The 20,939-nt window shown below is 40.4% G+C and overlaps 1 protein-coding gene across 4 annotated transcripts in view; it reads right to left on the reverse strand.

Moving 5' to 3' along the window:
- Positions 1 to 20,939, reverse strand: part of bor (ATPase family AAA domain containing bor) — a 130,426-nt gene that overhangs the window by 73,371 nt on the left and 36,116 nt on the right. For all 4 annotated transcript variants that reach the window (XM_070103709.1, XM_070103710.1, XM_070103711.1 and 1 more), the window contains exon 8: positions 2,891 to 3,038. In XM_070103709.1, coding sequence (XP_069959810.1) covers positions 2,891 to 3,038 — 148 coding nt within the window. The remainder of the gene's footprint in view (positions 1 to 2,890; positions 3,039 to 20,939) is intronic.

Consider the following 20,939-nt stretch of genomic DNA (forward strand, 5'->3'; position numbering starts at 1 on the left):
TGGGACTAATCATTTTGTGTGACTGAAAGTGGCTTGGTATTAGATCTGATTGTGTACACAGGAAAAAAACAAATAAATATAATGTTACAAATGTGATGTAACATTATATTTATATTCAATCAACAGAAGAAAGTAATACAAATAAAAAAAGTGATGAGAGAAACAAATGTGCTGCTACACTGATAACCAAATATCCTCTTGTTTGAGGGATGGGAATCGTAGATGAATGGCTCAGAGAACCGACATGTTGTTGAATTAGACACATGTGCAACACTTGGGTATCTTTATTGAGCTGCTTCTCCGCTCATATGCCGTATTCTATTCAAGATTGATGGACTGACCACATCGACTCAAGGCTGAGGGACTGATTACCTCATTCTCCTCTTGTTCTTCAAGTTTCTCCTTTGTATGGACTGATGAAGCCACTGTGTGGCGAAACGTTTCCTCAGTAAAGATACCCAAGAGTTGCACGATACCCAAGAGTTGCACATGTGTCTAATTCAACAACATGTCGGTTCTCTGAGCCATTCATCTACAATCCTGTCAGACACTGCAACTTCTTGGGATCTTAGTACTTGGGAATTCTTCACTTGCCTAACTCTTGGGCACGACCTACTTCCACATTGGACAAATGTGACACCACCTACGACTGCTGCCCCTCACCTGTCTACGGTTTATAAGCTGCTTCTCCGCTCATATGCCGTATTCTATTCAAGATTAATGGACTGACCACATCGACTCAAGGCTGAGGGACTGATTACCTCATTCTCCTCCTGTTCTTCAAGTTTCTCCTTTGTATGGACTGATGAAGCCACTGTGTGGCAAAACGTTTCCTCAATAAAGATACCCAAGAGTTGCACATGTGTCTAATTCAACAGGGATGGGAATCACTTTCTAACTTAACTTTCTGGTACTGGCATGATATGGGCTCAGAAGTGTGTGTGCTCACACCATATGATGACCAGCTAAGTGCAGGTATACATGGTTTATATGAAAGGAATGTGAAACACCAGTGAGTATGCAGCTAAGCTTAAAAAAGTTTCACACGTGTTAAAACTAAAAAAAAAAAGACATTCCCAGTGTCTGGCTAAATCTCTTCAAAAATTCAATGTGCATAAAAGGGCCCAAAATCTGGAACTCTCTGCTGGAAATCTTCAGAACCACTATCTCAGCCAGCATTTTCAAAACTACCATTATTAAAAAGCACCTTATCTCCCTAACATATCCAAGCATCAGCTAAATACGCAAAACTACATTTCTGTATTCTCAACATCATGAACACATGTAAAACAATATAATCTTACTCTCAATATCTGTAATCCTCCCAAACATTAAAAATTGATTGTGTCCCCTTTTATGTTAATATTCAAACCTGTAATTCTTTATCAATTAAGCTTGATAAAAGCCATAGAGCATGAACTAATAGGATATTTAATTCTCTTGTAATCACCGTAACTCCTAAATTTTATACTTACACTCACTCAAGTGACTGTCTGTATAAAATTACTCATATTGTTAATGCCTTATTAATCTTAAGTTAATGTTAAGTTTGCCTGAATGTTCTGCATATTTTAGGGCTTTCTGTATGTATTTGCAAATGTCATTCACCTTTGTACAAAGTATCATGCTGGAACAATAATTATTATTATTATTACTTTTATTTTCAACGCAATGGCCATCTCCCACTGAGGAAGGGTGACCCAAAAAAGAAAGAAATGCTTTCACCATCACTCACACAAAATCACTGTCTTGGCAGCGGCACCCAGATATGACAGTTTAGAAGTCACTCCAAACAGCCAATATCCCAAACCCCTCCTTTAAAGTGCAGGCACTGTACTTCCCACCTCCAGGACTGAAGTCTGGCTAACCAGTTTCCCTGAATTTCTTCACAAAATATTATCCTGCTCACACTCCAACAGCTCATCAGGTCCCAAAAACCATTCGTCTCCATTCACTCCTATCTAACACGCTCACACATGCCTGCTACATGTCCAAGCCCCTTGCATACAAAACCTCTTTTACCCCCTCCCTCTATCCTTTCCTAGGATGACCCCTACCCCCCGTTCCCTCCACAACAGATTTATACACCCTCTAAGTCAACTTATTTTGCTCCATTCTCTCTAAATGACTAAACCACCTCAATAACTCCTCTTTAGCCCTCTGAGCAATACTTTTAGTAACTCCACACCTCCTCCTAATCCCACACTGCCTCTAGCCTCTTTCTCACTGCAGCAGTCACAACCCATACTTACTATTATTAATGTGTATATGTTTGTATGAAACAGCATATAAACAAATGCTTTGGTAACACTATAATTTTAATGTTACTGTTCTGATGTATAGTAAGGTTTAACCAAAGAGACACAGTGGACATGAAATAGACATTCTAGCCCACATTACTTATATGAAGGTGACAAATGTCTCAAAATTCAAGAAAAAATGAGATATGCAATTTTTTTCATATTCAGTGTGTGGCAATACTCCATGTTAGTGTCACAGGATCAATGATCTTCAAATTTACACCTTCATATCTCAGTAAGCAATGATTGGATTTTCACTCTATTTGTTTTATTGATACTACAGAAATAAGTCTTTCTTTTGAGATTTATTTTTGAAAAAAACTACAATAAAAAGAGCTTTTAATTTTGAAGGGGGAGGGTGGGAGGGAGGGAGGGAGGGAGACAGTGATGGGGAACGGTGAAGGGGGGCTGAAGAGGTTAGTACGTATTATTTGTTTATCAGTAATTTTCCACTAGGAATGTTTACCATCTTCCCTTTTTCCTGACATCATATACAGAACAAGTGAACTGCAAAAGCAGGAAAACAGTATATGTACTGTATCAAACTACTACTAAACATGTGAAAAGCTAGAAAACAAAATATTTCTCACCTCACTCGTCCTTCCACGCTTGGACTGAGAACAACACCTTCTAATACATCTTCTGGCCTCTTCTGAATTTTCTTTATAGTCTGTAATGGATGGCGAACAGCTTCAAAAAGGCTGAACCTCGATGTTTCACGAATTAATGAAGGTTTTGCTGTTGACAAAGATCAATTCAAGAACATATTATTATTATACATTATTCACTGCAAGGTTTCAGGTACGTCTTGCTACTTCTACTTACACTTAGGTCACACTACACATACATGTACAAGCATATATATACACACCCCTCAGGATTTTCTTCTATTTTCTTACTAGTTCTTGTTCTTGTTTATTTCCTATTACCTCCATGGGGAAGTGGAACAGAATTCTTCCTCCGTAAATCATGCATGTTGTAAGAGGCGACTATAATGCCAGGAGCAAGGGGCTAGTAACCCCTTCTCCTGTATATATTACTAAATGTAAAAAGAGAAACTTTCGTTTTTCCTTTAGGGCCACCCCGCCTCGGTGGGATATGGCTGGTGTGTTGAAAGAAGAAAGACATTATTCACTCACGAATCAACAGCTTTGCAGATGACAAAAAGTGATTAAAGCATATACAGGTAGATCCTGCTTTACAGTGATTAAAGCATATACAGGTAGGCTCTGCTTTACAGTGATTTGCTAATAGTAGAGGAGTTTACAATTATGCCCATTCTTCATTATTCAGATAATCCTATAATAAATATGTTCACCACTCACTATAAGCTAAGGATGAAAATATTTTAAGGAAAGTAAGGTGTAAACTGTATATGCATTTTTTGAGCCTAGCTATATTGCTCAACTAATATCTGATAGTGTAAACATGTTATCAGGCTTTTACATGCATTTCAAAGTGAAAAAAGGCTATGATTAACTTTACAGCAACTTTTGCTTTACAGTAGTAGCCCAGAATCTGTATAAGTGGGGCCCTCCTGTACAGTTTTTAGTTTATATTATTTAACCCATTCAGGGTTTCCAACGTAGTAGTGTGGCTTACGCACCAGGGCTATTGACATACTAGTACGCCTAAATTCTAGCACCTTCAAATCTAGCAAGTGAAAGCTGGTAGGCCTACATATGAAAGAATGGGTCTATGTGGTCAGTGTGCACAGTATAAAAAAAAATCTGCAGCACAGTGCGTAATGAGAAGAAAAAATTTGACTGTGTTTTTGGTTTAAAACAGTGACTTTACACTGTATTTTCATATAGTATTTATGGTTGTATTCCAGTTTTCCGGGTCTCATTTTATAGAATCGAAGACATATTACAAAAATTGAGATGATTTTGATTGGTTTCACAATGAAAAGTATGTACCTTGAAATTGAGCTCAAAGTAGCAGAAATGTTCGATTTTTGCCAAAGTTCAAAAGTAAACAAATCATGCCATGCGTCCAATACACATCAACTGGTAAGTCTAATATTCTTTCACAAGTGTGCTGATATTATTTATATCATTTCTGCACTAATGCAGTGGTCTGCAGAACAGTAAATCTATTTTTTGTGAGAATAAAAATTCAAAGTGGAAAGCAAAAGAAATGTAAGAGGGGCCTGGGAACGTGACTAATGAACAGAGGAAATATTATTTTAGTGCCAGGAGTGTCTGTCTTGTTTATTCTGGACCCTATTTGGAAATTGGCATCTTTTGAAATTTGTGTGAAATTGGTAAACTGCTAATTTCTGACCACCTTATTGGATAGTTGAAATCGGTAAATGGGTGGTTTCTTTTACTCATTCGATAGAGAAAATGGAGTTCTAGTGAAATAGCTATGATTTCTGTCAACTAGTACATTGGAATTGACTGAAAATAGGGCTCAAAGTGGGCGAAATTGCAGATGCGTAAACATCGTTGAGACCGCTAACTTCGCGAGAGCATAATTCCGTAAGTTTTCCATCAAATTTCATACTTTTGGCGTCATTATGATCGGGAAAAGATTCTCTATCTTTTCATAAGAAAAAATAATTTTTTTTTCCGAAAAATTTTCGATCCTGAGAACAGGTTTAGGAGAGGGCCTCTTGAATCTGAAAGGGTTAAGCATACACTAAAATACTTGTATGCTTTTACATAGTTAACCCCCTAAAAAATTAAAAAAATCATTAAAGATATTCCTCCTTGCCTGTCATTGTAGAGAAACAATCTTTGTTTACAATGCATTAAATAAATACAGTGGAACCTTGGTTGTCAACTGCATTACTTGTCACAGTTTTTGAATGAGGAATTCAAGAAAAAAAGGTCATGGTTTTTGTGTGTTCTCTTGGTTGTCGACCGACAACGTGAACGGCTCGGGTCATGTGGTCACAGAATGTGCACTGTTATTTTGTGGTTTAGGTGCAGTTTTTTTATTACGAGATAAGCCATCATGGGTCCAAAGAAGGATAAAGAGATGAAAGCAAAACGAAAAGTTGTAAAATGCACCATTGAGTTTAAAAAAGAAGTCATTAGAAAGTATGAAGATAGGCTCAGTGTGGTTGATACAGCAAAACTTTTTGGTAAATCAAAGTCTACCATTAGCATGATACTGGGCCAAAGTGAAAAAATTAAAGCAGCTGACCTTGAAAAAGGCATGAAAGTGATATGAAAGCAAAAGCCACAAATTAGTGAGGTTGAAAAACTCTTGATGATTTGGATAAATGATAAACAGTTACAGTACATGGTGATAGTGTTTCAGAGGCCATTATTTGTGAAAAAGGTTAGTAGGGGTTGGTTTGATAATATTAGGAAAAGAAGTGACATTCATAGGGTAGCTAGGCATGGGGAGGCTGCCAGTGCTGACAAAATGGCTGTTGAAAAATATGTTACTGAATTCTAAGAGTATGTAGAGGCAGAGGGGTTTGTCCTCAAACAAGTGTTTAAGTGTGACAAGACAGGAATCTTCTGGAAGAAAATATGTATACTATTTATGTGTACCTGTGAGACAGAGATAGACAGAGACAGATTGAAAGAGATAGAGACAGATAGACAAAGACAGATAGAGACAGAGACAGGTAGAGACAGACACAGACAGAGATAGACAGAGATCGACAGACCCTAAACTTGGGGTTAACATCACTTTCCTCTTAAAAGTGTTAATATGACATACATCAGTGAATCCTTGGTGTTTGCCACACTGTTTGCTCTAGCTGGCGCTCAATTTAACTGGTGCTCCCACAAGGTACTAAGTGGTCCCAGAATTTTTTAATATGGTGCACACCGAGTGTCAATACTCATTCTATGCTGACCAAGCATCTCAGGGCAATCGTGCCAAATTTGGAGGCAGGAAAATTAAAACGTATATACAGTATATGTTTGGTGGCGCTACGCGTGAGAACGTATATATACGTTTGGACTGTTTAGGGGTTAAAGTTTCTTTTAGCATTCATTTTTACAGTTTTATGTAATAGTACATTTTTAATAAATTATTACATTGTCATTTGGGGTCTGGAATGGATTAATTCTACTTACATTATTCTTTATGGGAAAAACTGCTTTGGTTGTCATCCATTTTGGTTGCCAAATCGACACATAGAATTAATTAAATTATTTCTCGTTCCATGTAGCACTATTTATTTTGTTCATAGGAAGTGCGAAATGGATCATTCAGAGCAGAGTGGAGGAGGCTAAAACCTCTGTCTCTTAATTAATTAATTAATTAATTAATTAATTAATTAATTAATTAATTGAGAGAGAGAGAGAGAGAGAGAGAGAGAGAGAGAGAGAGAGAGAGAGAGAGAGAGAGAGAGAGAGAGAGAGAGAGAGAGAGAGAGAGAGAGAGAGAGAGAGAGAGAGAGAGAGAGAGAGAGAGAGATGAGAGAGAGAGGAGAGAGATAGAAGAGAGAGAGAGAGGAGAGAGAGAGAGAGAGAGAGAGAGAGAGAGAGAGAGAGAGAGAGAGAGAGAGAGAGAGAGAGAGAGAGAGAGAGAGAGAGAGAGAGAGAGAGAGAGATAAGAGAGAGACAGAGAAAAGAGAGAGAGAGAGAGAGAGATAAGAGAGAGAGAGAGAGAGCAGAGAGAGAGAGAGAGAGAGAGAGAGAGAGAGAGAGAGAGAGAGAGAGAGAGAGAGAGAGAGAGAGAGAGAGAGAGAGAGAGAGAGAGAGAGAGAGAGAGAGAGAGAGAGAGAGAGAGAGAGAGAGAGAGAGAGAGAGGGAGAAGAGAGAGACAGGGAGAAGAGAGAGAGAGACAGAGGAGCCAATGGGCACCTAACTTTGCAGGAAGGTGCCATTGGGTTACAGCTTTGAAGTGCAGGTCAGTACCATGAGCTCAGTTCACTCAGGTAAGTTGCGAGTGGTAAATTTTAGCCTAGATATGAGAGAATAGGTCCATGTGGTGAATGTGCACCATATAAAAAAAAGTCCTGCCTCAAGCAGTGCATGATGGGGGAAAAAACTGTGACTGTTTTTGGTTTCAAACAGCAACTTTGTGGTCTATTTTCATATGGTTTTTATGGATGCATTCTTTGTTTCTTGGTCTTAGTTGATAGAGCAGAAGACATATTACAAAAATAGAAATGATTTTGATTAGTTTTATAACTGAAAGAGTTTGAAATTGAGCTCATAGTAGTGGAAATGTTTGATCTTTGCCATTACTATTCCAGAATACGCAATATGCATCCAACAAGTCAGACTAGGTATCCTGAGGTAGTACCTATGTGTTGTATCAACACCAAAGCCATTCTTAAAGCCCTCATTAAGTTTATTTCCCATTTTAGCATTCCCCAATCTGCCCAGAGTGACTAAGCACTAATTTTACAGCAAAATCATTCAGACAAGCTTTAACTAGGCTAGGAATTAATAAAAAACTATCCACAGCCCATTATCCTCAGCCCCAAGGTGCCCTGGAATGGTTCCACCAAATCCTAAAAATTATGAAGTGTACATACTGCATGCATTTTCCTACAGGCTGGGATGAATCGCTTCCTCTGTTGCTGTTTGCAACGTGAGAAACTGTGCAGGAATTAACTGGGTACAGTCCTTTTGAGCTATTTTTTGGGCATAATGTGAGAGACCCCCCTACACGTGCTCAAGGAAGAATGGATGGGAGAGACGCCTGCAAAACGTCCTATGATCCTTTGTCGAGATTGCACATGGCCCATCAGCTGGCTAAGGCTGTCAAGACCCCAAATCCTGAAGTCTCTCTGTCACAAAATATTTGAAAAAAAGAAAAAAAAAATTCTTTTGAAATGATAGAGGATCTTTTCCTGATGGTAATGTCACCAAAAGTACAAAATTTGATGGAAAACTTACAGAATTATACTCTCGCGAAGTTAGCGATCTCAGCAATATATATGCACTGGCAATTTCGCTCACTTTGAGCCCTATTTTCGGCTAGTTCCATTGTTCCAGTCGACTAAACTCATAGCTATTTCTTTAGAACCCCATTTGTTCTATTGATTGAGTACAAGAAACTGCCCATTTACCAATTTCAACTACCCAATAAAGTGGTCAGAAATTGGCAATTTGGCAAACTGCACACAAATTAAGAAAGATGCCAATTTCAAAACAGGGTCCAGAATAAACAGGACAGACATTTCCAGCACTAAAATAACATTTTCTCTGTTCAATAGTCACGTCTCCAGGCCCCTCTTACATTACTCTTGCTGTCTATTTTGAATTTTTATTCACACAAAAAATAGAAGATTTACTGTTATGCAGACTACTGCAATATTGTAATACAGCAGTCCCCCGCTTTTCGTAGTTCCCGGCAATTGTAAAATTCGCCAATCATAGGGGTATTTTCGTATAAACATGGACTCGCTTTTCATAGGTTGACTTGCGAGTCGTAGTTCGTCTGGGACGCGTACCCATGGCGTGAGCCGGGGTGGCAGCCAGTCTGGCATTGTTTACCAGTGAGCGAAGGTCCCCTCACGTGCTCCAGCGAAATATTTCATAACATTCCATTTATTTTAGTGCTTGCAAGTACTAAATAAGCTACCATGGCTCCAAAGAAAGCTCCTAAGAAAATGCCAAAGAGGACCTTCATTACACAAGAGGAAAAGGCAATGCCAGGACACAAGCCTATGAAAGACAGGCTGACGCTAATGTTCTGTGCTAATGCTAGTGGGGATTTCAAAGTGAAGCCATTACTAGTGTACCATTCTGAAAATCCCAGTGTTCAGGAAAAACAATGTTATGAAGAGTAAATTGTGTGTGTTTTGGAAATCTAATAGCAAGGCATGGGTCACGAGGGAAATTTTCGTCGAGTGGTTCAATGAAGTGTTTGGCCCTAGTGTGGAGTATCTCCTGGAAAAGAAATTGGATCTCAAGTGCCTGCTAGTAATGGACAATGCACCTGCTCATCCTCCAAACTTGGATGACCTAATTTTCGAGGAGTTTGGGTTCATCACAGTAAAGTTCTTGCCCCCGAATACCACTCCTCTCCTGCAACCCATGGACCAGCAGCTTATTACAAACTTTAAAAAACTCTACACAAAAGCAATGTTTCACAGGTGCTTGACTGTGACCACAGACACTCACTTGACCCTAAGGGAATTTTGGAGAGAACACTTCAGCATCCTCCAATGCATAACCCTTATAGGTATGGCTTGGGAGGGAGTGACTACCAGGACTTTGAACTCTGCCTGGAGAAAATTGTGGCCAGATTGTGTCGACAAGAGGGATTTTGAAGGATTTGGGACTGACCCTAATGAGCCTATTATTATTTTTTTTTTTTTTTATTATCACACTGGCCGATTCCCACCAAGGCAGGGTGGCCCGAAAAAGAAAAACTTTCACCATCATTCACTCCATCACTGTCTTGCCAGAAGGGTGCTTTACACTACAGTTTTTAAACTGCAACATTTACACCCCTCCTTCAGAGTGCAGGCATTGTACTTCCCATCTCCAGGACTCAAGTCCGGCCTGCCGGTTTCCCTGAACCCCTTCATAAATGTTACTTTGCTCACACTCCAACAGCACGTCAAGTATTAAACACCATTTGTCTCCATTCACTCCTATCAAACACGCTTACGCATACCTGCTGGAAGTCCAAGCCCCTCGCACACAAAACCTCCTTTACCCCCTCCCTCCAACCTTTCCTAGGCCGACCCCTACCCCGCCTTCCTTCCACTACAGACTGATACACTCTTGAAGTCATTCTGTTTCGCTCCATTCTCTCTACATGTCCGAACCACCTCAACAACCCTTCTTCAGCCCTCTGGACAACAGTTTTGGTAATCCCGCACCTCCTCCTAACTTCCAAACTACGAATTCTCTGCATTATATTCACACCACACATTGCCCTCAGACATGACATCTCCACTGCCTCCAGCCTTCTCCTCGCTGCAACCTTCATCACCCATGCTTCACACCCATATAAGAGCGTTGGTAAAACTATACTCTCATACATTCCCCTCTTTGCCTCCAAGGACAAAGTTCTTTGTCTCCACAGACCCCTAAGTGCACCACTCACCCTTTTCCCCTCATCAATTCTATGATTCACCTCATCTTTCATAGACCCATCCACTGACACGTCCACTCCCAAATATCTGAATACATTCACCTCCTCCATACTCTCTCCCTCCAATCTGATATCCAATCTTTCATCACCTAATCTTTTTATCCTCATAACCTTACTCTTTCCTGTATTCACCTTTAATTTTCTTCTTTTGCACACCCTACCAAATTCATCCACCAATCTCTGCAACTTCTCTTCAGAATCTCCCAAGAGCACAGTGTCATCAGCAAAGAGCAACTGTGACAACTCCCACTTTGTGTGTAATTCTTTATCTTTTAACTCCACGCCTCTTGCCAAGACCCTCGCATTCACTTCTCTTACAACCCCATCTATAAATATATTAAACAACCACGGTGACATCACACATCCTTGTCTAAGGCCTACTTTTACTGGGAAATAATTTCCCTCTTTCCTACATACTCTAACTTGACCCTCACTATCCTCGTAAAAACTCTTCACTGCTTTCAGTAACCTACCTCCTACACCATACACCTGCAACATCTGCCACATTGCCCCCCTATCCACCCTGTCATATGCCTTTTCCAAATCCATAAATGCCACAAAGACCTCTTTAGCCTTATCTAAATACTGTTCACACATATGTTTCACTGTAAACACCTGGTCCACACACCCCCTACCTTTCCTAAAGCCTCCTTGTTCATCTGCTATCCTATTCTCCGTCTTACTCTTAATTCTTTCAATAATAACTCTACCATACACTTTACCAGGTATACTCAACAGACTTATCCCCCTATAATTTTTGCACTCTCTTTTATCCCCTTTGCCTTTATACAAAGGAACTATGCATGCTCTCTGCCAATCCCTAGGTACCTTACCCTCTTCCATACATTTATTAAATAATTGCACCAACCACTCCAAAACTATATCCCCACCTGCTTTTAACATTTCTATCTTTATCCCATCAATCCCGGCTGCCTTACCCCCTTTCATTTTACCTACTGCCTCACGAACTTCCTCCACACTCACAACTGGCTCTTCCTCACTCCTGCAAGATGTTATTCCTCCTTGCCCTATACACGAAATCACAGCTTCCCTATCTTCATCAACATTTAACAATTCCTCAAAATATTCCCTCCATCTTCCCAATACCTCTAACTCTCCATTTAATAACTCTCCTCTCCTATTTTTAACTGACAAATCCATTTGTTCTCTAGGCTTCCTTAACTTGTTAATCTCACTCCAAAACCTTTTCTTATTTTCAACAAAATTTGTTGATAACATCTCACCCACTCTCTCATTTGCTCTCTTTTTACATTGCTTCACCACTCTCTTAACCTCTCTCTTTTTCTCCATATACTCTTCCCTCCGTGCATCACTTCTACTTTGTAAAAACTTCTCATATGCTAACTTTTTCTCCCTTATTACTTTCTTTACATCATCATTCCACGAATCGCTCCTCTTCCCTCCCGCACCCACTTTCCTGTAACCACAAACTTCTGCTGAACACTCTAACACTACATTTTTAAACCTACCCCATACCTCTTCGACCCCATTGCCTATGCTCTCATTTGCCCATCTATCCTCCAATAGCTGTTTATATCTTACCCTAACTGCCTCCTCTTTTAGTTTATAAACCTTCACCTCTCTCTTCCCTGATGCTTCTTATTCTCCTTGTATCCCATCTACCTTTTACTCTCAGTGTAGCTACAACTAGAAAGTGATCTGATATATCTGTGGCCCCTCTATAAACATGTACATCCTGAAGTCTACTCAACAGTCTTTTATCTACCAATACATAATCCAACAAACTACTGTCATTTCGCCCTACATCATATCTTGTATACTTATTTATCCTCTTTTTCTTAAAATATGTATTACCTATAACTAAACCCCTTTCTATACAAAGTTCAATCAAAGGGCTCCCATTGTCATTTACACCTGGCACCCCAAACTTACCTACCACACCCTCTCTAAGTTTCTCCTACTTTAGCATTCAGGTCCCCTACCACAATTACTCTCTCACTTGGTTCAAAGGCTCCTATACATTCACTTAACATCTCCCAAAATCTCTCTCTCTCCTCTACATTCCTCTCTTCTCCAGGTGCATACACGCTTATTATGACCCACTTTTCGCATCCAACCTTTACTTTAATCCACATAATTCTTGAATTTACACATTCATATTCTCTTTTCTCCTTCCATAACTGATCATTTAACATTACTGCTACCCCTTCCTTTGCTCTAACTCTCTCAGATACTCCAGATTTAATCCCATTTATTTCCCCCCACTGAAACTCTCCTACCCCCTTCAGCTTTGTTTCGCTTAGGGCCAGGACATCCAACTTCTTTTCATTCATAACATCAGCAATCATCTGTTTCTTGTCATCTGCACTACATCCACGCACATTTAAGCATCCCAGTTTTATAAAGTTTTTCTTCTTCTCTTTTTTAGTAAATGTCTACAGGAGAAGGGGTTACTAGCCCATTGCTCCCGGCATTTTAGTCGCCTCATACGACACGCATGGCTTACGGAGGAAAGATTCTTTTCTACTTCCCCATGGACAATAGAAGAAATAAAGAAGAACAAGAGCTATTTAGAAAAAGGAGAAAAATCTAGATGTATGTATATATATATATGCATGTGCGTGTCTGTGAAGTGTGACCAAAGTGTAAGTAGGAGTAGCAAGATATCCCTGTTATCTAGCGTGTTTATGAGACAGAAAAAGAAACCAGCAATCCTACCATCATGCAAAACAGTTACAGGTTTCTGTTTCACAGTCATCTGGCAGGACGGTAGTACTTCCCTGGGTGGTTGGTGTCTACCAACCTACTACTATTGAGCCTATGTCTGTTGTAAAATCAATTGTGGCACTGGGGAGTTCCATGGGGTTGGATGTGAGTTTGGAGGATGTGGAAGAATTGGTGGAAGACCACAATGAAGAGCTCACCACTGAGGAGCTGCAAGAGCTTCAGCAGGAAGAGCAACACATCGCAGCTCAGAATCTTGCTGCAGAGGAGGAGGAAGAGAGATGGAAGAAGGTGTCTTCTTCAGAAATTAAAGAGATTTTTACTATGTGGGGTAAGATGGAAAGCTTTATGGAGAAACATCACCCTAACAAGGTTGTTGCAAGCCAGGTTGGCAACATGTACAGTGACAAAGTCTTGGGCCATTTTAGGGAAGTGTTAAAGAGACGCCAGAAACAGAGCTCTCTCCACAGTTATTTTGTGAGACAGGACTCCAGTGACTCTCAAGGTGGTCCTAGTGGCATTAAGAAACAGAGAAGAGAAGCAACCCCAGAAAAGCAAATGGTACCTGAGGTGTTGATGGAAGGGGATTCCCCTTCCAAACTATAAACAATCCACTCTCTCCTCCTCCAGTCTCCCATACACTAAGAAGAATCTCCAATAAAGGTAAGTGTTATGCTGTTAATGTTTCAGTCATCATTTTCCATTGTATTGTTTATGTACTACATGTATATTTCATGTTAAAATTTTTTTTGTTTTAATACTTCTGGGTGTCAGGAACGGATTAATTGTATTTACATTATTTCTTATGGGGAAAATTGATTCGTAAATCGTAAATTTCGTTTATAGTAACGGCTCCAGGAACGGATTAATTACAAAAAACGAGGGACCACTGTAATTGTATAAATACAGTGGACCCCCGCATACCGTTGGCATCACATAACGATTAATCCGCATACCGCTTGCTTTAATCGCAAAAATTTTGCCTCGCATACCGCTTAAAAACCCGCTCACTGATGTTCGTCCGAGACGCATCCAATGTGCGCCCTCAGCCAGCCTCACATGTGCCGCCGGTGGCATTGTTTACCAGCCAGCCTCCGCGGTAACATCCAAGCATACAATCGGAATATTTCGTATTATTACAGTGTTTTCGGTGCTTTTTCTGGAAAATAAGTGACCATGGGCCCCAAGAAAGCTTCTAGTGCCAACCCTACAGCAATAAGGGTGAGAATTCCAATAGAGATGAAGAAAGAGATCATTGATAAGTATGAAAGTGGAGTGCGCATCGCCGACCTGGCCAGGTTGTACAAGAAACCCCAATCAACCATCGCTACTATTGTGGGCACCAGAAAGGCAATCAAGGAAGCTGTTCTTGCCAAAGGTTTAACTGTGTTTTCGAAACAAAGATCGCAAGTGATAGTGTCTCTCAAGCGATTATAAGCGAAAAGGCTAGGAAGTTGCATGAGGATTTAATTAAAAAAATGCCTGCAACTAGTGATGATGTGAGTGAATTTAAGGCCAGCAAAGGTTGGTTTGAGAGATTTAAGAAGCGTAGTGGCATACATAGTGCGATAAGGCATGGTGAGGCTGCCAGTTCGGACCACAAAGCGGCTGAAAAATATGTGCATGAATTCAAGGAGTACATAGAGGCTGAAGGACTGAAACCTGAACAAGTGTTTAATTGTGATGAAACAGGCCTGTTTTGGAAGAAAATGCCAAGCAGGACCTACATTACTCAGGAGGAAAAGGCACTCCCAGGACATAAGCCTATGAAAGACAGGCTTACTTTGTTGATGTGTTCCAATGCTACTGGTGATTGCAAAGTTAAGCCTTTATTAGTGTATCACTCTGAAACTCCCAGAGCGTTCAGGCAAAAGAATGTCCTCAAGGAGAATTTGTGTGTGCTGTGGAGGGCAAACAGTAAGGCATGGGTCACTAGGGACTTTTTCTATGACTGGTTACACCATGCATTTGCCCCCAATGTGAAAGATTACCTAACTGAAAAGAAATTAGAACTTAAGTGCCTCCTGGTGTTAGACAATGCCCCTGGTCATCCTACAGACGTGGCAGAGCGACTTTATGGGGACATGAAATTCATTAACATCAAGTTTTTGCCTCCTAATACCACTCCTCTCCTGCAGCCCATGGACCAGCAGGTTATTGCAAACTTCAAAAAACTGTACACAAAAGCTCTGTTTGAAAGGTGCTTTGTAGTGACCTCAGAAACTCAACTGACTCTAAGAGAGTTTTGGAGAGAGCACTTTAATATCCTCAATTGTGTAAACCTTATAGGTAAGGCTTGGGAGGGAGTGACTAAGAAGACCTTGAACTCTGCTTGGAAGAAACTGTGGCCAGAATGTGTAGACAAAAGGGATTTTGAAGGGTTTGAGGCTAACCCTGAGAGGATTATGCCAGTTGAGGAATCCATTGTGGCATTGGGAAAGTCCTTGGGGTTGGAGGTTAGTGGGGAGGATGTGGAAGAGTTGGTGGAGGAGGACAATGAAGAACTAACCACTGATGAGCTGATAGATCAACTTCAACAGCAAGAGGCCAGACCTGAGGAAACTGGTTCAGAGGAGGGGAGAGAGAAATTGAAGAAGTTGCCTACTACAAAGATTAAGGAAATCTGTGCAATGTGGCTGAAAGTGCAAACCTTTATGGATGAGAATCACCCTCACACAGCTATTGTAAGCCGTGTTGGCAACCTGTACACTGACAATGTTGTGAAACACTTTAGGGAAGTCATAAAGGAACGAGAGGTACAGGCCACTATGGACAGATATGTTGTGCGAAAGAAGTCCAGTGACTCTGAAGCTGGTCCTAGTGGCATTAAAAGAAGAAGGGAAGTAACCCCAGAAAAGGACTCGACACCTCAAGTCTTAATGGAAGGGGATTCCCCTTCTAAACACTAACACTCTCTCTCCCCTCCTCCCATCCCATCAATCATCACCAGATCTTCAATAAAAGTAAGTGTCATGTAAGTGTGCATGCCTTTTTCAGTTTGTGTGTATTAAAATTAACATTTCATGTGGTAAAACAAAAAAATTTTCATACTTTTGGGTGTCTTGCACGGATTAATTTGATTTCCATTATTTCTTATGGGGAAAATTCATTCGCATACCGATTATTTCGCATACCAATGACCCCTCTTGCACGGATTAAAATCGGTATGCGGGGGTCCACTGTAATGTCAACTCATTTGTGACTGTGTATTAGAATGGCTAGTTGGACACTTATTGGACGGTGACATCATTTGTTTATTCGAGCATTGGCAAAAATCGAACATTTCCGCTACTTTGAGCTCAATTTCAAGCTCCTTTTCATCATGCAACCAATCAAAATCATTTCTGTAATACATCTTCCATTCTATCAAATGAGATGAAGAAAACAAGAGTACAACTATAAATACTATACAAAAATACACCTCAAATTTGGCATTTTAATCCAAAAACACGATCGGAGTTTTTTTCCTCATTATGCACTGCGTGCTCCAGTTTTTTTTATATTGTGCACACTGACCACACAGACCCATTTTCTCACATGTGGGCCTACCAGTTTTCTCCCGCTTGATTTGAAGCTGCTAGAATTTTGGCATATTAATACGTCAAAAACACTGGCTCGTAAGACGTGTATATACGACACTGACAGTCAAAGGGTTAAAATCTGCTCAAAACTACATGAGGTATGACAAAACTGCTAAATTTCACTCCATTAACCTAGGAGACAAGGTGTTGGTCCATGAACCTGTGCCTGGTCTTATCTTGAAAGCATGGGTTATGGGACCAATGAATGTATTAAAGAAAAATTCTGATTTAAACTATGTGGTAGCACCTCTTAATAAAACCAGTGTGGGTAAAGTTTACCACATTAATCAGATTAAACTATTCTTTGAGCCACTTAAGGTCCCAGTAATGACTTTGTTCTTTGTCCTTGACTCTGTGAATGACCCTGATTCCCTCTACACAATTCTGGAGGTTCAAATCAGGCTCCCTAACTCAGCCATCCTCCAGGGAATTGCATAAGACCATGTAGAAACACTAATCTATCCCAACATATTTTCAGACGTTCTGAAAAAGTGCAACCTGGGGTATCACAATGTGGATGTAGGAACTGCTAAATCTATTAAACTCCCTCCCTCCAGAGCTAATCCTGAAAAACAGCTGCTACTTCAGTAGGAAGTTATATTCCTGTTAGAACATGGATTGGTGGAGGAATCATCCAGCCCATGGGGTTCATTGTGCATCCTTGTTAAGCCTGATGGAGGATTCTAGATGTGTACTGACTACTGTAAGATGAATGAGGTCACAGTACCGGATGCTTACCCCCTTCCATGTTTGGAGGATATAGTGGACTTTGTGGGTAAGGCCCACATTCCAAAAATTAATCTATCAGGCTATTAAAGGACTTGAAGGCACAGCAGCTTATTTGGACAATATAGCAGTAGTTTCTGATATATAAGATCAACATGTGACCTGTCTTGAATCTCTCTTTGAGAGGTTCAGAACCTTTCAACTGACAATAAACCTGAATAAGTCCTCTTTTGGCCAATCTAATATTACTTTCTTAGGTCATGAAGCAGGTAGTGGAAAAGTAGCACCTAACTTTGTCAAAGTTTTGGCTATTAACCCTTAAACTGTCCAAACGTAGATCTAAGTTTTTTCAAAATTTGAAAGTATGTAAAAAACGTAGATTTTTTTTTTTTTTTTTTTTTTACATTTGAAAATGTGTAAAAAAAAATTTGATCTACGTTTTTTGTTGTTATACATATTTGAAAATGTGTAAAATAATGTAGATCTACTTTTGGAGCACTACGCATGTGAACGTAAATTTGTTTGGACAGTTTAAGGGTTAAAAATTATTCCATTCCTCAGGATAAGAAGTCCCCGCAAAGGTTCTTGGGAATGAGAGGATTCTATAAACATTTTTGCAAACACTCAGCAAATGTTTTAGCCCCCTAACCCCACTTACCAGTCACAACAATAAATGTTTTTTCTGGGCCCAAATTTGTCAAGAGGCTTTTAGCAATGTTAACCCTTTGAGGGTCGACAGGCCCTCTCCGAAACTCGTTCTCAGGGTCGGCCAAATTTCAAAAAAAAAAAAAAATTATTTTTTCTTATGAAAAAATAGAGTATTTTTTTGTAAACATTATAGGCTAAACAAAAAAATTTTAACGTCAATACTTACCGAGATATGGAGGTGTGAAATTTGCCAAAATTGAACAACATATGGTAACATCGCCGACTGCCGTCACCCGGTATTTTTCTATTTACTTTTTTATGTACTATTTTCAATTATTTTTCAATTTTTCTTTTTCTGAGTAACTTTTATGGCCTCTGAGGCCAACATGATCAGTATTTTGTAAGTTATTTCTTTTTCAATACTACACAATAAGGGCGTAAACACTGTTGTCATTATTTTGTTTACAGAAAATATTTACACAAACAAACAATATGAAATGTTGTTTATTACTATTTTTCTATATTTTATATACACATATACAGTCACAGGAATGTTTCTAGAAGTTCTGCAGCCTGTGGAAGTCTTTGAAACATGGTGTCATGCACAGTGGAGTTTTGCACTCCTCACACATAAAACGAGTGTCTCTGCGTTGTTGTGGGCGTTTTTTTGTATGTGAACAGACGTAACACCTCTTCTGAGCCTTTTTCTTCAAAGCAGTAGCAGGCAGTTTTACCAGGAAGTGATCACCATGCTTCAGACGAGCAGGTAGTTGTTGATAATTTGGTGGGCGGTCAATTGCAGGTGCATTTCCTTGGTACTTGAATACTATTTGTCTGATGACAGACAAACAGAATTCGCCGTACTGTGGTTTGTTTCTGGTGCTCATCTTATACATATTATAAGCATTGAGCATGGAAATGTCCAGAAGATGGAAAAACAGTTTGATGTACCACTTATAACTCTTGCGAACACAATCAGCAAACCCAATCTGCATGTCACATTTGTCCACTGAACGCATGTTGAAGGTGTAATCAATCACAGCTGCAGGTTTTAGAATGGGTTCATTTCTCTCTCTATGCTGCCTGCCACTGTCTGCCATTTCATTAGGGTGAATTGATGACAACAGTGTGACATCTCGTTTGTCATGCCACCGAAATGCCATGATGTCATTGGCAGCAAACGCCTGCACCTCACCTCTACGAGTGCCAGCGTCAAACCTGGGCATATGTTTTCGATTTGCACGCACTGTGCCACACACATCTGTCATGTTCACTCGCAAAAAATCACTGAGTGAGGGGCTTGTGTACCAGTTATCTGTATATAATATATGCCCCTTACCAAGGTATGGTTCTATCATTGTTCGAACCACATCACCTGAGATGCCCAATAACTTCCTGGTATTTTGCAATGTATAACTTCCAGTGTACACAATAATATCCAATACCAGACCACTGTAACAATCACAAAGCACAAACAACTTTATACCAAAGCGTTTCCTCTTGCTTGGTATGTACTGCTTGAAAGAGAGTCTTCCTTTGAACAGAATCAAAGACTCGTCAATTACAAGCTTCCTGAAGGGATAAAAATGCGTACTGAATTTCTGTTTCAGATACACAAACACATTCCTAATCTTATATAACCTGTCAGTTCTGTCAGGCCTGGTTTTATCTGAGAAGTGAAGCATACGTAACATTAGCACAAATCGATTCACTGGCATTATATCACTGAAACCTGGTGTTGCAATCAGGGGGTCTGTTGACCAGTATGATTTCACTTTGTGCTTATACACATGTGGCATAAGCATTATTGTGGCAAAGAAAAGATACATCTCAGCCACAGTTCCCTCCTTCCATTGGTGTAGACGTGATTTTGGTGAAAGTAATGTGTTTGCCATGGTGTACTCGCAGTATGTGTTGCTTTCCATGACAATACTTTTCATCAGTGGTTCGTCAAAGAATAACTCGAAACATTCCAGTTCAGTGGCATTGTTCCCAAGTGCACAAGATGGCCGTATTCCACTTTGGCTGCCATCAAACTGGTGGGGATTTGGAACAAAATTGACAGCTTCCTGCCAATCCCAGGTGCGGTCTGCTGGTGGGTACTGGACAATGACAGGTGGTTGTGGTTGTGGAGGTTGTGGTTGTGGAGGCTGTTGTGGTAGGGGAGTGGGGGATGGTGGCCTTTGTTCTAGATCAGCTGAGGCAGCGGCGTGGGTGGCAGCATGGCCCACTGCTGGTGCCTCACCGCCGGCACCACTACCACCACGCACATTTTCCATCCCAATTGCAACAGTATCTTCGTCATTTTCACTGTCTGTTCCTGTTGTACAACCACGGGATGTACTCCGAGATACACTCCTTCCCCTTGGAATAGCATATGGCACACTTCCAGAGCGCATATATCGTCGTATATACTGACGCTTCACTGGGGAATATTGCACTTCACTATCACTACTGGAACTAGTTTGAAGAGCTTGTAGTTCATATTCACTATCACTATCATCACCCATGCTCTCATCTGAGTCTGGGATTTGGGAAAATAGAAGTTTCCTCTTGGGTTCTGGAACAACTGAACGTGAACACGAGGGCCCAGCACCAGAGGTGGAAGGCTGAGGGTCGTCTGGGTTTTCTTCACTATTACCGATATTATGGTCATTAGTTTCGGTCAAAACCTCACTAAAACCACGAAACTCATCTTCACTGGCACTTCCATCACTATTAGAACTGTCACTGGGGAACAAAAGTGTCCCAATTCGCCGAGGAGTGAGGAGCTTCTTACCGCGAGGCATGGTGGACATTGTTTACTAAGAGGGCATTCCCACAATGCACCACTGGGTCCCAGATTTTTTTTCTACCGCGCACACCGACCACGCAGACCCATTCTCTCACACCTAGGCCTACCAGCCTTTTCGCGCGAGATTTGAGGCCGCTAGAATTTATGCGTACT

Source organism: Cherax quadricarinatus, chromosome 87, assembly GCF_038502225.1.
Source record: "Cherax quadricarinatus isolate ZL_2023a chromosome 87, ASM3850222v1, whole genome shotgun sequence".
Lineage (NCBI taxonomy): Eukaryota > Metazoa > Arthropoda > Malacostraca > Decapoda > Parastacidae > Cherax > Cherax quadricarinatus.